The following is a 17,036-nucleotide window of genomic DNA, read 5'->3' as shown; positions in this document are numbered from 1 at the left end:
ACAGTGCTTGGTACACAGTAAGCACTCAGTAAATACAATTGATTGAGTCTAATTGTCTTGGAGTAGAGACTTCAAAGTACTTGCCCACCCCAAAAGGGTGAAACTAAAACATCAAGCACTATAGGTAACAATAGAGCAAGAGACAATCTCTCCGGAAGAGATGGTCTGATGCATAATATGTAATGGACTGAGTTTCATTTCTGTTTGGAGTTTTCTAAAGAACTACTGTACATATACGTTAGGAACAAATTAACTACACCATAGAACATTATTATTATTATTGTTTTAAGTGCTTACTATGTGCCAAGCAGTTTTCTAAGAGCTGAAGTAAATCATGCATGTTGGTATTTAACATTTTCTCTCTCTCTACATTATTTTTATTTCCAGAAAACAAACTTATTCTCTCTAATTTGTGAAGGTTTTGCAGGCAATGGGTTACCCAACTGGCTTTGATGCAGATATTGAATGTATGAGCTCTGATGAAAAGTCAGACAATGAAGGCAAGAATGAGACTGTCTCTTCAAATTCAAGCAATAATACTGGAAATTCTACAACTGAAACCTCCAGTACCTTAGAGGTATATTTACTTTTTAAATTATGCTCTCCAAAAAGAGTTACTGAGTAGTGTTTGTCTGGAATTAATGAGGCCACTTGGACAAGGGAGTACTTGAACTGGGAAATTTCATTCAGTAGTATTTATTGAGCACTTACTGTGTGCAAAGCACTAAATGAAGCACTTAAATTTGGGACAGAGGAAATTACATGCTGATGATGAAGCTTAATAATGAAAGCAACATCCATGCTAGTCCTCCCTAATGTAGAGCTTTAAGCAGATCCTAGCTTTGAAAGATACAGTTTGTAGTCCCAGCCAAAATAATAATGCTGGTGCCTTTGTGGGCAGAATGAACTGTGAAACTAAACTGGATATTTAGATTATCCAATGTTCAGATTGGATTGGGCTCTCTTTGCTGTAGTTTAATTTCTGTTCACGGAATCAACCATTCACCAATAGTGAGCTTAAATAGTTGATTCCAGTATACTTAGCACATTAAAAATGGCAGTGCCCCGGCCTATCCTCTGCTTTTCCACATAAGTCTGATATGGAGGATTGGAGTTCAAATCTCTTTTATATTTTAGCATCTTCAGATAGCATAGGCTCAAATTCAGTAATCAATCAGTGGTATTTAGCGCTTACTGTGTGCAGAGCACTGTACTAGGCACTCGGAGGAGTAGAGTTGGTAGACATGATCCCTGTCCTCAAAGGGTTTACAATCTGATAGAGGAATTTACAATTTAGTTTTAGCTAGGCAGTGGACTATAGTCACTGAAAAGCTAGTTTTACAAATTATTCTTGGTTAACTCCCTTTTAAGAACGGGTTTTAGAAGTGTTTGCAGACTGTAAAGCCCTAAAACTGTATTCAGTTACTATGAAAGAAGAAGAGAAGTTTATTTTCAAAAACGGGATTTTTTAATTTTTTTGGCCTGGGCTCAGGTAATTTTTTCGCTCAAGCCTTTTGACAAATAATCACAGTTGAGCCAGGTACATGACTACTGCCATCTTGTAAAGTGCTAAGCAATAGGTCTTCTAAAAATCCTCTCCCAAAGTAGGGCTGCAGTTATATTACACCTAGGGCCTTGATTTGAAAATTCAGAAATGTTCTTCAGCCCAAGTGGTGGGTAGGAAGGATGGCTAAATGCTCTTACATACACCTTTCTGAGTTGGAAGGGAATACCTCCTCCCCCTCCCATCCTTTAACTGTTGGAGTTCCTTAAGGGTCAGTTCTTGGCCCTCTTCTGTTCTCCATTTACACTCACTCCCTCGGTGAACTCATTCGCTCTCACGGCTTTGACTACCATCTCTACGCAGATGACACGCAGATCTACATCTCTGCCCCTGTCCTCTCCCCCTCCCTTCAGGCTCGCATCTCCTCCTGCCGCCGGGACGTCTCCACCTGGATGTCGGCCCCCCCACCTAAAACTCAACATGAGCAAGACTGAGCTCCTCATCTTTCCTCCCAAACCCGGTCCTCTCCCAGACTTCTCTATCACCGTGGATGGCACGACCATCCTTCCTGTCTCTCAGACCGGCAATCTCGGTGTCATCCTTGACTCGTCTCTCTCGTTCACCCCACACATCCTATCCATTACCGAGACCTGCCGGTTTCACCTCTATAATATCGCCAAGATCCGCCCTTTCCTCTCCACCCAAACGGCTACCTTACTGCTACGGGCTCTCGTTATATCCCGACTAGACTACTGTGTCAGCCTTCTCTCTGACCTCCCTTCCTCCTCTCTCGCCCCACTCCAGTCCATTCTTCACTCCGCTGCCCGGCTCATCTTCCTGCAGAAACGATCTGGGCATGTCACTCCCCTTCTTAAACACCTCCAGTGGTTGCCTATCAACCTCCGCTCCAAACAAAAACTCCTCACTCTAGGCTTCAAGACTCTCCATCACCTTGCCCCTTCCTACCTCTCCTCCCTTCTCTCTTTCTACCGCCCACCCCGCACGCTCCGCTCCTCTGCCGCCCACCTCCTCACTGTCCCTCGGTCTCACCTATCCCGCCGTTGACCCCTGGGCCACGTCCTCCCGCGGTCCTGGAACGCCCTCCCTCCTCACCTCCGCCAAACTGATTCTCTTCCCCTCTTCAAAACCCTACTTAAAACTCACCTCCTCCAAGAGGCCTTCCCAGACTGAGCTTCTCTTCTCCCTCTAATCCCTTTACCACCCCCCTTCACCTCTCCAGCTAAACCAGCTGCAGCTAAACCCTCTTTTCCCCTTTTCCCTCTGCTCCTCCCCCTCTCCCTTCCCATCCCCTCAGCACTGTACTCGTCCGCTCAACTGTATATATTTCCATTACCCTATTTATTTTGTTAATGAATTGTACATCGCTTTGATTCTATTTAGTTGCCATTGTTTTTACAAGATGTTCTTCCCCTTGACTCTATTTATTGCCATTGTTCTTGTCTGTCCGTCTCCCCCGATTAGACTGTAAGCCCGTCAAACGGCAGGGACTGTCTCTATCTGTTGCCGACTTGTTCATTCCAAGCGCTTAGTACAGTGCTCTGCACATAGCGCTCAATAAATACTAATGAATGAATGAATGAATGAATGAATGAATGAATACCCTGTCTTTCCTCGATAGCATAGTTGTTGGCTTCTAGACATTTGAAAGCTGTTCTCATTTTAGCTTGGAATTCCTCTAAGAATCAAGCATATCTGATTTAGATCTTCCCTCTGTCATGTCCATTGGCACTTTATGGTGAAACATGAGCTAATTTTCATATAAGCTTTCAGCCTGGCATTTTGCCCCAGGCCTATCAGATGCGTGGTGCAGAAGAATTTATAGCTGTTATGTGACTTACTGCAGTATATATTTGAAGATTCAGTGACCTTACTTCATAGTTTGGCAATTCAGGAGGTAACTTCTTCCTTTGTTAGGTAAGAACTCAGGGCCCTATCCTCACAGCAAGTGGCAAAAACCCAGTTATGGAGCTGAATGAAAAAAGAAGAGGTCTTAAATATGAACTCATCTCAGAGACTGGTGGAAGCCATGATAAACGCTTTGTAATGGAGGTGAGTGAACTGAGCCAGGTAGATTTTTTTTTTTGGTAATTTATTTTTTTCAAGGAATTTATGTTCTTTTTTACTTTTTGTCCCTTTTTCAGTTCTTATAATTTTTGCATCTATATGCCAAAGAAATTAGATTTTGAAAGCAGGGAACTACTTTTGAATTATTTTTTCCCTGCCTGTCAGTAGAAGGGATAAAGGTGCAAGGAAGATGCTGTAGGCAACAGTCCTGGGACTCTGATTTTTGCATCTAAATGCCAAAGAAATTAAATTTTCAAAGCAGGGAACTACTTTTGAATTATTTTTTCCCTGCCTGTCAGTAGAAGGGATAAAGGTGCAAGGAAGATGCTGTAGACAACAGTCCTGGGACTCTGATAATGATTCACCAGGTTCAAGTAAAAAGAGGGATTGCTGAAAAAACTTTTTTCCATGCAGTACAACTTGGTTTATGCTTACTCAGTTTCCATTTGCTGACTTTGTTTCTTGTCAAATTGGCTGGGATTCAGTTGTATTAAATTTTATTTCAGAAAGTGAACAATGTGGTGGATATTCTGTTATTGATTATAGGTAGAAGTAGATGGGCAGAAATTCAGAGGCGCAGGCCCAAATAAGAAGGTGGCCAAAGCAAGTGCGGCTTTAGCGGCTCTGGAGAAGTTGTTTTCTGGACCCAACGCAGCAAACAATAAGAAAAAGAAGATTATTCCTCAGGTATGATTTCCAGCATCGAACTCTGCGAAGTGGCTTCTGGAGATGTTCCAGTGATGTAAATTTCCTCTCTTATATCTACGTGTTTGTACAACAATTTTGTTCTCTTGTCTGATTCAGCCTCTCCACTCTGAGTAGTAAGATAAATAAACTGAAAGGAAGTACTACAACCATATGCTGCAGTGTTTGTCCACAAAGACTTTTCCTTGAGGCTTTCAGCTTCATATTTTTGTCATGGGCACTACCTTGATTAACTAAATGCTGGGGTTTGAATTTTTATAAATTTTAGTGAAACACTGGCAGGAATTGCTAATGTTGCTTCTAACTCACCAGAAGCAAGGTGAACTTTCTCGAACTACCTACCGGTTTTGCCCTTTTGTTTTGCGAAGGTTGGACTTGGCTTTGGGGTGATGTAATGGCATTTGATATTCTGCTGCTTTTGTTTGCTTGTAGGCACAGCGAATGTCATCAGTGTAAAAAAAAGAGCTGAGAAAATTATTAGGTGCTGCAGTCCCAGAACTTACAGGAGCTCTAAGGGTACAGTCATATAGATGGGTAAAGTTTATAGAAAATGTTAGAATATGTGGTGAGTTAGACCTCAGCTTCAAATTGTAGCTTGATGGGTCTAAAAGTGATCTGGTCATTTCACTTGGTGATGGAGCATATTACAGTAGAAGCTAAAAAAAAAGTATTTTTGTAAATTAAAGATAAAGGATTTAAACAACAAAACTATAGTTATTTATAATTAAAAACTGTAAGTTTGTTTACCATAGGTCTCAGTGAGCAAACGGATCTCCTTGAACTGTAATACGCCAATTAGTTTTATGTAGAATAGTTGGAATTTTTCTCTATCTGAAAACATCCAATGAATAGTTGTTGTTTTTTCCAGTTAGGTAAGTCTTCTTGCCTTTACCTGTATATTAGATTTATAGAGTGCATTTTTTCAAAGATCTCTTTGAATCCATCAAGCAACTTATCCATAAGTCCTACATTAAGCTTTTTTCCCAGTTATTTCCAATTTTTAAAAACAGTCTTTTGAGTGTTTTTACATATCTGTAGTTACATTTCTTCTTAATTGACAACTCTGAGATTAATTTAAAGCAATGTAAATGCTGCCAGATTACTTCACTTTGAAATTCATCCCAGCCCCACAGCACTTACATATTTATCTGTCTGTAATTTATTTTAATGTCTATTTCCCCATCTAGATTGTAAGCTTGCTGGGGCAGGGAACGTTTCTACCAATGCTTTTGTATCCTACTCTCCCAAGCTCTTAGTACATTCATTTAATTCATTCATTCTGTCCTATTTATTGAATGCTTATTGTGTGCAGAGCACTGTTCTAAGCACTTGGAAGAGTACAGTACAACAATAAACAGACCCCTTCCCTGCCCACAATGAGCTTAAGGTAGGAGAAGGACTACTGTGCTCTGCACACAGTAAGCGCTCAGTAATTACCATTGATGATGATGATGTTCTCCCAAGTGCTTAGTACAGTGCTCTGCACATAGTAAATACCAATAAATACCATTTATTAATGGATTGACTCCTAGCAACATCAATCATATGCTGGAATCACAGGACTTTTCTTTAAGCCATAAAAGGAGTGAGAGTCTGGGGGAAATAGGGAACTCATATGCAGCAGTTTTCTACTCAAGAAACACTGTATCTCAGCAAAGGAAGGTAGTTCAACGTTTTCAACAAAACAGAAGAAACATCTGCTAAATCAGTCCATTGGGGAGACTGGGGGCCTTGAAACTCCTCTTTCCAATAGGAGCTCTTGTTTCTAGCACTTGTACTGGCAAAGCCAACGAGGAGCCTATATCCTACCGTCATTAACAAATTATCAGTATTTGAGGTCATGATCACTTGCTTATGTCATTGGAAAGCAGTGTGGCCTCAAGGAAAGAACACAGGCGTGGGAGTTCTAATCTAGGCCCTGCCACTTACCTGCCGTGTGAACTTGGGCAAGTCACTTAATTTCCCCATGCCTCAGTTACTTCATCTGTAAGGGGGATACAATCTTACTTCTTCCTATTTAAGCCCCTTATGGGGCAGGGACTGTGTCCAACCTGATTATCATGTCTCTACCCTAGCACTTAGTACTGCACTTGGCACATAGTAAGCACTTAACAAGTAGATTTTTAAAAAATTGTTAGTATGCTTTATTCAGGCAGTCAGATGTACAGCGAAATTGGTTCTTGAAAACCTGTTTTAAATTGGCATTTGAAGTTGGAACTAATTTTCTCATAGGAACAATGTTATAAATGGGTGATTGGTTTCAGAACCAAAGTTCGGGTGCCCTGTTTTTACCTAAATCTCTGAAAAGTGGTTACTCTTATCAGTTATAGATGAGTAATATAGCACATAATTGAGTCAGAGCAGTTCCATAATAGTCTGGCTTATTTTTACTTCCTTAGAAGTAAAATGGACGTCACCTCTTTCTGGGGATTCTAGCAATCAAGTAGTCTCCACCCCCTCCCTTGCCCCCATTCTTTAAACTTCCTTCTGCTCCTCCAGGTGTTCCCAAGCACCTCCCTCCAGTGCCCTTGGACCCGGAGATAGTTAATCCTATAAAGGAGGCCAAGTGTTGTAAAGCTCCCAAACCTGTGTGTTGTGTAGATAAAAAGGGGTAAATTTAGAAAGATTGTAGGTGCTGTTCATCGTAAACAGAAGAGTGGTAAGTTGGGGGCTATCTGTACTCACAAGATTGCAGAGGGAGGTAAAGGCCAGCATTCTTGTAGTTCAGTGCTATTTTGTGCTGTAGCATTCCCTCGTTTTCATTTGCCTTCCCCCTCAAACCTGGATTCTCGGGGTCCTTCCTTTTGGCGGAAAGGGTGAGGGCCTTTCAGTTGTGCCTTGGGCACCATGACATTTGGCTGGAGAGGGGCTCCTGGGGATTTATGCATGCTCTGTTCACTTCAGTTTCAGCCTAGAGACCGTGGCCATAGTTATTGTACACAGACCAAAATCCCAGGCTCTGGATATAATTTGAGTGCAATAACTTTAAAACCCAATAAAAGTCCTTTATGTAACATACCGAGTCATAAATGACTTTCCTCCTAGAGTATGCGTTCAAGGGACATGGATCGTTTCTACCAGTAATAATGAATTTTGTTGTCCATAACAGGCAAAAGGTGTTGTGAATTCAGCAGTGTCTGCAGCAGTGCAAGCGGCTCGAGGCAGAGGCAGAGGAACAATAGCGAGGGGGGCGTTTGTTGGGGCAGCTGCAGCTCCGGGATACATAGCCCCAGGTATCGTATAGATTGCATTGGGCTTGGGGCCCCCACTCAGATAAGTTTGGGAAAGCAATCACATTCTTTCTCATTGTACAGAAAATGTTCCAAGAATTTTGATTTCTGTCTCTGCCAGGACTTGGAAACTCACAGTTCTTTACAAATAGGTTGCAGAAGGACTAAGGATACCTATTTTCTACTTAATATTGTCACCTCCAAATCTTCCCTTCGCCTCCCGCCTCACCACTCCTAGAATCTGGGCAAGCAGAGGCAGAAGGGGTGCACTTCAATTAGTCTATGTTGCTCCTCATCAGCGGCCTTCTGAAAAGGGCAGTTGGAGGTGTGATTCAAATCATTGGATTTTATAATATCTGTTTTTCCCTTCTGTGTATCTCCCACCTTCCCCCCCCCCCCCCCATTAATACATTCATTTAAAACTGGACTGTGAAAGTCATGGACTCGTTTGACTGAGGGATTATGAATCTATTGAATTATTCGTTATCAGAATGATCATTCTGGGGTTGCAATATGGTCTTTGTTTTCTCATCAGCTCCTCTCCCAGCAGTCAGTGGTAACCTGATGAGTCTTTCCCATTGGATCACATTCAGCTGTCTCTAGGCTGGGCTGGCTTCTCCTGAGAAGGCCCCACTGAGTGAAAAGTAGCTTCAAAATTCATCCACTGGGGGTTATACCATGGGCCAGCAGGGTGGCCTAGTCAGAGGACCTGGGGTCTAAGTCTGGCTCCTCCGAGTCCCTGCTGTGTGACTCGGGCAAGTCACTTAACTTCTCTGGGCCTCAGTGTTCTCATCTGTAAAATGGGGATTTAATACCTCCTCCTCATTTTCCCCAATCTGATTGTCTTGTATCTACCCCAGCCTGCAGTATGGGTGCTTGGCACATAGAAGGCACTTAACAAACACTGTAATCGTTATTATTAAAAGGCAGGTGCGTACCTTAAACAGCGTAATTGTTATTATTAAAAGGCAGGTGTGTACCTACTTCCAAAAGAAACCCTTAGGTTTCTTATTGTTTGTAGGATCTTGCATAAATTGTCCTCAAGAGATCAACTCTTATCCAGTAACGTCACTTGAGATACGTTCCCTTACTGTTCACCACCATCATTGCTCCCTTAGAAACATTGAATTTTTTGGCCCCGATTCTGCAGTTTTATATCCGACTCTCCTCTTCATCACCTTTTGCGAGCACTGTCATTCCCAGAGGCATCATTCAAATGAGTTTTTATAGGGTGCCTTTTTTTACATCCAAAATAACTGCTTCTCGGGAGGGTTTTGAATGGTTCAGCAAATTCTGTTGCTTTTTTGTTTTTGTTTAGTTCAGTGTGTTATTTAAAGTAAAAAGGCCCCCATTAAACCAATTTGGAAAAGTTGTTGAAATGAGCCAGTCAGTCCCGTGTTGTGTACTATGTTCCAAAACATTGAATGATGGAGTTTTTAATCTGGCATCCACCAGTGGTATTGTGTTCATAGGAATGTTCTTTCAAGAGTTGGAACTGCTACCAGAGCCTCTAATAAGAACGATCATATGTTGAAAGTAACTGAGAGAGGAAATAGATATTCCATGTTCCATTTGCTAACTGATCCAGGGTGTCTGTTCTTAAATGGTTTTCCAGTCAAATAATAAAACTACACTGAATATAGGGGAAGGTTTACCTGCTGACACTGTGCCATGCTGCCTCTCTTTTAAAATGCTTTTTTCACTGCCCAGAGCAAACAGAAAAGCCGGTTATGTTGCGTGAGTGTGTGTAGGTTGAGCAATATCTGGTGTCACAACTCTGGGGTAGCCAGGCAGGATGAAGGCCTCTTGTGTGAAATGGCTGCCAGGCTGAGCCCTAATGAACTGGGCAGCAGCTGAAGATGGATATGAAAGAACGAATGGAGTGAAGAAAAACTTAGAAATAGCTACTCTTTGAGTTGCCAGACTAGCATCGTCAAGTGGAGACTTTGAGAGTGTCGGTAAAGTTGCTCATTGTCTATTGGTAAAGTGATTAAATGACTTCCCTGAGATATCATAGGATACCAAAGATGGGGATGGATTCCGAGGACTCCAGGCCCCAGGGTTATGGCACAGGGGCTCTATGTTAGGTAGGCACACAAGAAATGGACACATTTCCTCTCATATCGCTATTGAACCAGTATTAGTAGTAATGACATTTATTAAACACTTAAAATGTGCAAAATACCATGCTGATGGGATAACGTGCTGAACAGACATTTTTCTTCTGACCTCAAGTTTTGACTCTTGCTTTCTATTTTCCCTTATCTCCTTTCTACTGGAGGGAAGTCACCCATTTTGAAAAATTATGGAAAAGCAAACATTGAAAACTAGGATTAATACTACTTGGCTTTTGACAAATCTGGATGATCTTGTTTCACGTCCCCAGTTGATTTGGGTGTTTTTTTCTTAGTATTTTGTCTGTACACTGTCCAGGATCCTTTCCCCGACAGAGAAGTATACTAATCCTTTGCTAGTGTTTTTCTAACCCTCCCATTAAAAATGTCTTCCACATACCTGGAAATACTGTGAAGGCCAATCTTCTTGAGGGCCAGTTGATGACCTACATCAATCTTTTCAGCCACACTCACGGCTGCAGTAAATTGCATTGTCAGTGACATCATCTTCAAGCAAGGAGGACAACTGAGATTTAAAAATCCTCAAAATAGGATATCATATTTGCTCATCAAATTTTGCATAATGTTTGCGACCCAAAAGAGGGGAGAGGCTATTACATGGGGGATTAACTATAGCACTCAGTTAAGTACATATCCCCCTTAGATTTGCCGCTCATACTTGTACCTTGGACGTCCTGACCCTACCTTCCTCCCCTAGCTCAGGCACGTTTCCGAAAAGAAAACCTCACGGCACGGTACCCTGCCTTTCTCCCTGTCCTGGCACGTGGTGTTATCACTGCTCAGAAAAATAATCTTTTCCTCCTGAAAAATCAGGGCTCGTGTAAGAATGATGTGGTGGGGGCAATTACATGAGTAAGTGTGAGGAAATACGGTAATATTGGCTCATAAGAATATGAAAAATTTCCATAGAGATCCTGTTTCCTTTTAAAATGGAAATAGGGGAAAATGATTTTATAATTTGGACTAGGTTTATTATATTATTTAAGAATGGAGATTTCGGGAACTGTTTTGTCAACTCTCACTTTACAGGTTAGTTAGGGGCCTCTCTAAGGATTCCCGGGAAGAGAGAATTCAAGGCAATCTGGATATTTACGGAAAGGCCCAACTGCATTTTATCACGAGAACAAATTGAAGCTAATGTAATCTGCCTCTTGGAAGGACTGCACAAAAATAATGTGCAATATTTTACCTAGAGAAGTCTTCCTCTATTTTATCATTTACTACCAAAGAGCGTGGAAACAATGTATTTTTCATCCTTGCTCTGGCCTCTTTTCTCAAACCAAGCTTTGCCCGCTTTTGAAATCTGTATTTGGTACAAATGCTGATTTTATTTTTTTCAGTATTGAATTGATTCCTCACTCTGTTTTTGTGTATTAGGTTATGGAGCACCCTATGGATATAGCACAGCTGCCCCTGCCTATGGTATGTACTCCACATTACTTAACTCTTGAATTATCGGCTCTATCAGGGCAGTCCAAAGTAAAATGTGATTTTTTTTTAGGATTTGTGCAAATTAATCTGAAAAATCCAAAGAGGCTTGGTCATGATGATGATTGCACCTTAATTCATTTTGAAAATGCCAAAACCTTGTGGTTCTTGGTTAGGTTGGAGTAGCTTTTCCCTTTGCTTTTGCCTGATTGTTGAAGGACTGCGCGTTCTAAATGCCTGTTTTTTTTCACCGTATTGAATGGGAAAATTTTTTAGTATTCCTTACAGCCAATTTATGCTCCATTCAAAGGATACTCAAGGGCCTTACCAGTGTTTGGCTTAGCATTAGTCTTCGGCTCCATGCTAGTAGTATTTCTGTAAACACACCTAAATTAGGTTGAGTTAGGGTGCCACAGATATTTATGCTTCACCTTAAATATTTACACAAATAAACTGTTGCATTCAAGTTCAGAGCATTGTTGGTTAGAGCCCAGCTCGGTGAGGACTGAGAAGATGCTTAGAAAACCAGCACTATTGGAGCATTCTTACCGAGGCAGTAAACTAGCTTAGGCAGATGGGATTTAGCAGTACACTTGAGAAAGTAGAAGCAAGTTAGCGACCCTTGCTTTAGAAAAAGTTTGAACTGCAAGTCGCTTTTTCATTCTAACTGGCCCCTTTGGTAACTTTGAATGAGGTTTATGTGGCAATGGAGGCAAACCCATTTGGAGTCAGTGATATGTCCTTACACTACATGCCTACGGGGCAGATTAAAGGTGCTCTGTGCTCTAGAACCAGGTACCTGCACGAGGGGCCGGGAGGGGGGAGAGAGAAAGGGGTATGTGGGTGTGTGTGTGTGTGTGTGTGTGTGTGTGTGTGTGTTTGCATGCTTGTGCACATGCACTGTACTTTGTAGGTGCCAGTTTTCTGTAATAACTTAATGGGTAAGTGAATTTGGTCTTACCTCTTTCAGTGACTTCTGACTTGGGTTTTTCTATTATATTTCTTCTTACACAAAATTTTGCTTTTCTAATAAAATTGAAAAAAAAACCTGAGACCTCATAGGAAAAGCATTTTAGGGTTTGGAAGATTATTATATCTCTCCTCCCTTGAAGGTAGAAGAATTATTTTTTGATTTAACTTGGACTTAGATTTTTTTTTTTAAGTTGTTGTGAAATCGCTCCTTTCCCCTGCTTCACCTCCCACACACATTATGGCATTGAATTCTATTTCAGAATCAGCCTATACATTGGGCTGTGGTGATTAGGAGTTGGGACATAATTATCCAGGGTGATGTATGAACTCATTTCTGTATAGAGAGGAACAGAATTTCCTGTTAAACTAAGAATCTACAATTCTGATATGAAAATGGAAATTCTCATGTCAGTTATTTACCATTTCTTTACACCATGTGACAGTGGATTTTTCCCAGCCCTCCTCTTGTAATCAGGATAATTCCAGTTAGGTATCTTATGCTGTGGTTTTCTAAACATAGATGTTTCTTCAGTGTTCATATCTTGTTTGAAAACCAAAGCCAGACCTTATCCATTTTCACTGAATTGTGGGAAATTTTAGTTTATTTTATTCATAGAAAAAACACAAAGTTGAGAATCATAGGTGGTTTGAGGTGAGAGTATTTTTAACTCGCCTTGAATATTTCACTCCCTCTCCCCCAGTTAGCCTTCTGCCTACCTCCCTGCTCTCTTTTGGACTGTAACGTTTTTCTTTTACACCGCATCCATATCTGAACTTGAATGTAAAGATTCAGACACTTCGTGTAGCATATAACTGACTTCAAAAGCTTATAAAATCTGATGCCCCCATTTTTCACATAAAGAATGTGTTTTTTAATATTTTCTTATTGTGATGCAAAAATACTAAAATATTGCTTTTTTTTGGCTGTAAGGTAAATATGTCTTTTGGCCTTTGTAAAGCTGTTGCATGTTGGGAAACTTCACTTTGATCATCCGGTGCTCTTGAATACCTGCTGTTGCTGCTTTGTGATTTCTCTGTAGGGTTATCTAATAGAGAACCTAAATAGGAGCAGATTTAAAAAATGTTTGAGTATGCAGAAGTTTGTGAGGCCACAAGAACGTATTAAGCAATTAATCTTTCCAGATTTGCCATTTCAATATCGTTTATTCCTGCATTTCCTCCTTAGAGGATGGTTACGAGCATGGCTTTTATTTGTTCAATCTTGGAATGGCTGTCCTGTAAGGGACAAAGAACTATCAAAGTCGAGTTAGGCTTTGATTGTTGGAATTTCCTATCTGCCCTGCCAAATTCAGTGGTGCAATGTTTATGGGAACTGATTTGGATTTATTAATTACTTCAGAGCATTTAATAGTAGCTTCATGTAGAGCTTCAGAATTAATCCTAATTCACATAATGGATTGGAAAAGGTAGCTCGTTTAAGATTGGCATTCTCTTGAAATCAAACAATTGCTCCACCCATAATCCTGAAAATGAAGCGATTTTGAGTTGGGTAGGAGTAATATTGGTCACATTATTTCCTTTGAGCAATTTCGGAATAACGGGAGAACTCTGATGGAGATTTACAGACCGCTCCCCAAGCCAAGCACTTTGATTGACTCATCTGGAAAGGGTTAATGATATTACTGTAAGATCTTTTTAACCTGAATTTTCCATTGGCTCATTAAACTTATTTGGAGTCCTCTCCGTTTCTTCTCTCTGTAGGTTTACCCAAGAGAATGGTTCTGTTACCAGTTATGAAATTCCCAACATATCCTGTTCCCCACTACTCATTCTTTTAGCAAAGGCAGAAGCTAATTCGTACTGATTGAACAGCAGTACAATACTGAATACTAGAAGAGAAAAAAGCCTTTTTATCCTGTTTTCCTTTGAACACATACTTGAGCAAAATCATTTGTAAAGGACATCTTTTCCTACCTTTGGTTTTAACAAATGCAAATTTAGTTCTCTAAAACTTGAAAAAAAAAGTTCTGTGAAACGTTACCTCATTTTCAGATAATAACTTATACCAGCCCTTTTGTTCTAGGGAAGAACTAGCAGCTTCAAGATTAAGTTTTAAATGAAGTATCAGATTATGTAAAATTAAATTTGTGAAGGATGTATAGAGTATAAAACACTGATCACAAATAAACTGTTTTGTTGTAACACAGAGTACTGCCTGGTTCCTGATGCAGTCACAGATTCTTAACTAATGACCTATAATTGTCATAGAGCTATTTAACTCAGGCTGTAGTTATTTTTTTTAACTCAACAGAAACTTTTCAGTTAAATTTTAACTCTGTAAATATTAAGGTATGTAATACAGACAATAACATTTGGGTTTGAATATTGTTTTAGCTTATTTTTGATATGATTTGATACCTAGGCATCAAAAACTTTAAAGAAATTGACAACCGAGGAAATAATTATAATCAAAGGGTTAGTAATTTAACCTAAGAAAACTTTTTATTTTTAGCAGATGCTAAAAGCAAACAAAGGAGATTGTTAACAGTGGATGATCTCTTTGTGTTTAGTTAAATTTTGTGACTCCTCTGTTGACCCACGGCAATTCCCAAATAAATATTTTTCTGTGATTAGAGCAAAGCTTATTTTAATGATGACACTGCCCAGACATGGGGCTGGGGTCATCTGACAAATAAGTTTTCAAGTTTCAAAGTTGGCAGACATATTCAATCATCCAATCAATCGCTTCTGTTCTTGTGGCCTACTTCCCTCTGTAAGATGCTGTGTTCAGTCCCTGGATTTGCCATCCAAGAGCAGATTAATCATTTTTCTTGTTGTAAATAAAGGGTCTCTTTCCGCTTCAATGACAAGAATCTAAAGCAGCAACAAGGTCCCCATGAAAACTTGCTATTCAATTGTCCCAGTTCTTGTTGAGTGCTGCTGTGAAAAGTGACAGGTTTCAGCCATAGGTCAGCATTCATTGTTGGGATTCTGTAGCCGGTGCTCAAACTCAGGCTTTGCTATATGAAAAAGGGAATAAACTCCAGGCACCTCCCATTCTAACCTCCATTAGAAAGCTGATGGCAATGGGTTGTGACTTGGTAATGGTTTTATTAAGGTACCCACCCCCACAAAACAAACAGCACTGCTCTGTGCCTGTATCTAAAGGTGCATCAGGGCTGGAAATGCTTTTGATGTGTTGAAAGTGAGTTTATGGAACTCTGCCCTCTCAGAAACCTCCTCCCCTTCTCAGACACTGTCAGCTTTCACAAGTGATGAGATGAGACCTGAGGGCTGAAATGTGAACTGTATGCCCCGGAGCCACGAAAGAAGTGGACTGCTGTTTGTCTCGAATGGGAATACTCAAGCTCTATTATTATTGGGAACAGGTGTTCTAATCTCCTCTAGATGATTTCCTTTCGGAGTCTTTATCTTTGCCTTCATTGAGTGGTGGTGAAACTTTAATAAAAACATGCCACTTGCTGAAAAGAGCAGTGATTTTGCCATTAGCATCCTTTGCTTTAGTGATGAGAAATCAACAAAGGGCTACATTTAAATTGAGAATTTTGATCAATGTTGACTTGTTTTGCTGGCCTATGGATGAAACAAAGCCATCACTGAGAAGAAAAAGCATGGCTGATACAGCCCAATTTTGGGGAATCAGATGTTTTATTGGACTACTTCTTGTTTTCATTTTTGGAGTCCTGTTGATTGGCGGCCATGAGTGAAAAGTTGTTTGAAATTTAACAGCCAAATTCATTTGCAACCTCTAATATCTTCAGAGCAAATCTGTTTAGAAAATTCTCTATAAGAAATAGCTTTACTGTTCGTAGTTCATCAGACCCCTCTGTAACTGAGAGAAGGGAGCTGTGCTCTTTTCCAACATGATGGCAGTCATTTCCAATTATTTCTACCAAGTCATTTTTTTTTAATTTTGTTGTTTGTTGGGAGTTACTAACCACATTGTAAACTTGCCCAGTTGCTGCATACTTTACATTTCTCTGCTTTCCTGAAAATGAATGAGCTGTCAGTTCTTTTGTTGGAAGTGGTAACAATGCCAGTTAAGCTGTGTAGATACCATAATGAATTTAGAGTGCCCCTTCCTCCCATTTTGTAATGAAAATTCCACTTGCAGCCGAAAGAGCAGAGAAATATAAATGGAGCTTTTGGCTTCACCAAATCAATTGAAATTAACGCGAAGTTTTGCTTCTCTGCTCTTTTCTCCGCTGTAGGTGGTTTTTTCATTGACAGTCCCTATTGCCAGCCACTGAGCATCGCACCTTTTATTGTTCACTTGGGCCCTCAAGATTTCTTCTCTGACTTCTAGAACCATCAGGTTGTGTGGCTTGAAATGGCTATTTATTATATGTCTTGGTTTGAAAGAGCCAACATGACTTGTTGAGGCTTCCCAGCTTTCAAACCCAGAGCGTGAAAGCAGTGACTGACCTGAACTCAAATCATTTTGAAGAGCAATATTTATTCAAAGCCACGGTGTCTGTTTAAATCCTATCTGAAAACCAAGCAATATCTGTATATACTCCTCTTAACTAAAGCCAGAGTTCAGAAGTACAGACCAATGTAGAACTTGGAACTGATTTCTGAGCTGAAGAGCCTGCGTTCGCGCTTACCAGAATTTTAAGTTCTTTGTCATTTGAATAGTTGCTCAAGTTAACTTTATTCTAATCATTTCCAAGCGAGACAGATGTCCCCCTTGAAGCCATATCTGCTGCGTGTTGTGATTTAAAAAAAAAAAAATGAAAAACTGGAAATGCAGCTGGTATTACTTCAGGTGAGACAGGCAAAATATCTGTTTTTCAGTGTTTGGTCTGATCTATTTTGAACATACCTCATCCTAATTATAGGTTGTAAAAGGTGGAACTAAGTGAGCACGGTATTTTAGCCCTCCTCTTCAATTTGCCAGCACCTATTCCAAAATCCCTCACGTTCAAATCTAAAAGTTGTAAATAACACCTGAGAAACCAATTGTTAGGCTTTACTGGTGTAAGATTAGAGAGT

General features: G+C 40.3%; 1 protein-coding gene across 4 annotated transcripts in view; it reads left to right on the top strand.

Moving 5' to 3' along the window:
* The window catches only part of LOC100092510 (spermatid perinuclear RNA binding protein), a 115,676-nt gene extending 101,450 nt beyond the window's left edge, over window positions 1–14,226 (top strand). For 3 of the 4 annotated variants that reach the window (XM_029062078.2, XM_029062080.2, XM_029062079.2), the window contains exons 13-18: window positions 419–577; window positions 3,440–3,574; window positions 4,136–4,276; window positions 7,404–7,527; window positions 11,037–11,081; window positions 13,782–14,226. In XM_029062078.2, coding sequence (XP_028917911.1) covers window positions 419–577; window positions 3,440–3,574; window positions 4,136–4,276; window positions 7,404–7,527; window positions 11,037–11,081; window positions 13,782–13,858 — 681 coding nt within the window. In that variant the 3' untranslated portion in view covers window positions 13,859–14,226. The remainder of the gene's footprint in view (window positions 1–418; window positions 578–3,439; window positions 3,575–4,135; window positions 4,277–7,403; window positions 7,528–11,036; window positions 11,082–13,781) is intronic. The other variant, XM_029062081.2, reaches the window with a different exon arrangement.
* Window positions 14,227–17,036: the final 2,810 nt, after the last annotated feature.

Source organism: Ornithorhynchus anatinus, chromosome 4 (genome assembly GCF_004115215.2).
Source record: "Ornithorhynchus anatinus isolate Pmale09 chromosome 4, mOrnAna1.pri.v4, whole genome shotgun sequence".
NCBI classification, from domain to species: Eukaryota; Metazoa; Chordata; class Mammalia; order Monotremata; family Ornithorhynchidae; genus Ornithorhynchus; species Ornithorhynchus anatinus.
The sequence above is the reverse complement of the archived record's forward strand: the minus strand, read 5'-3'. Positions and strand labels throughout refer to the sequence as shown.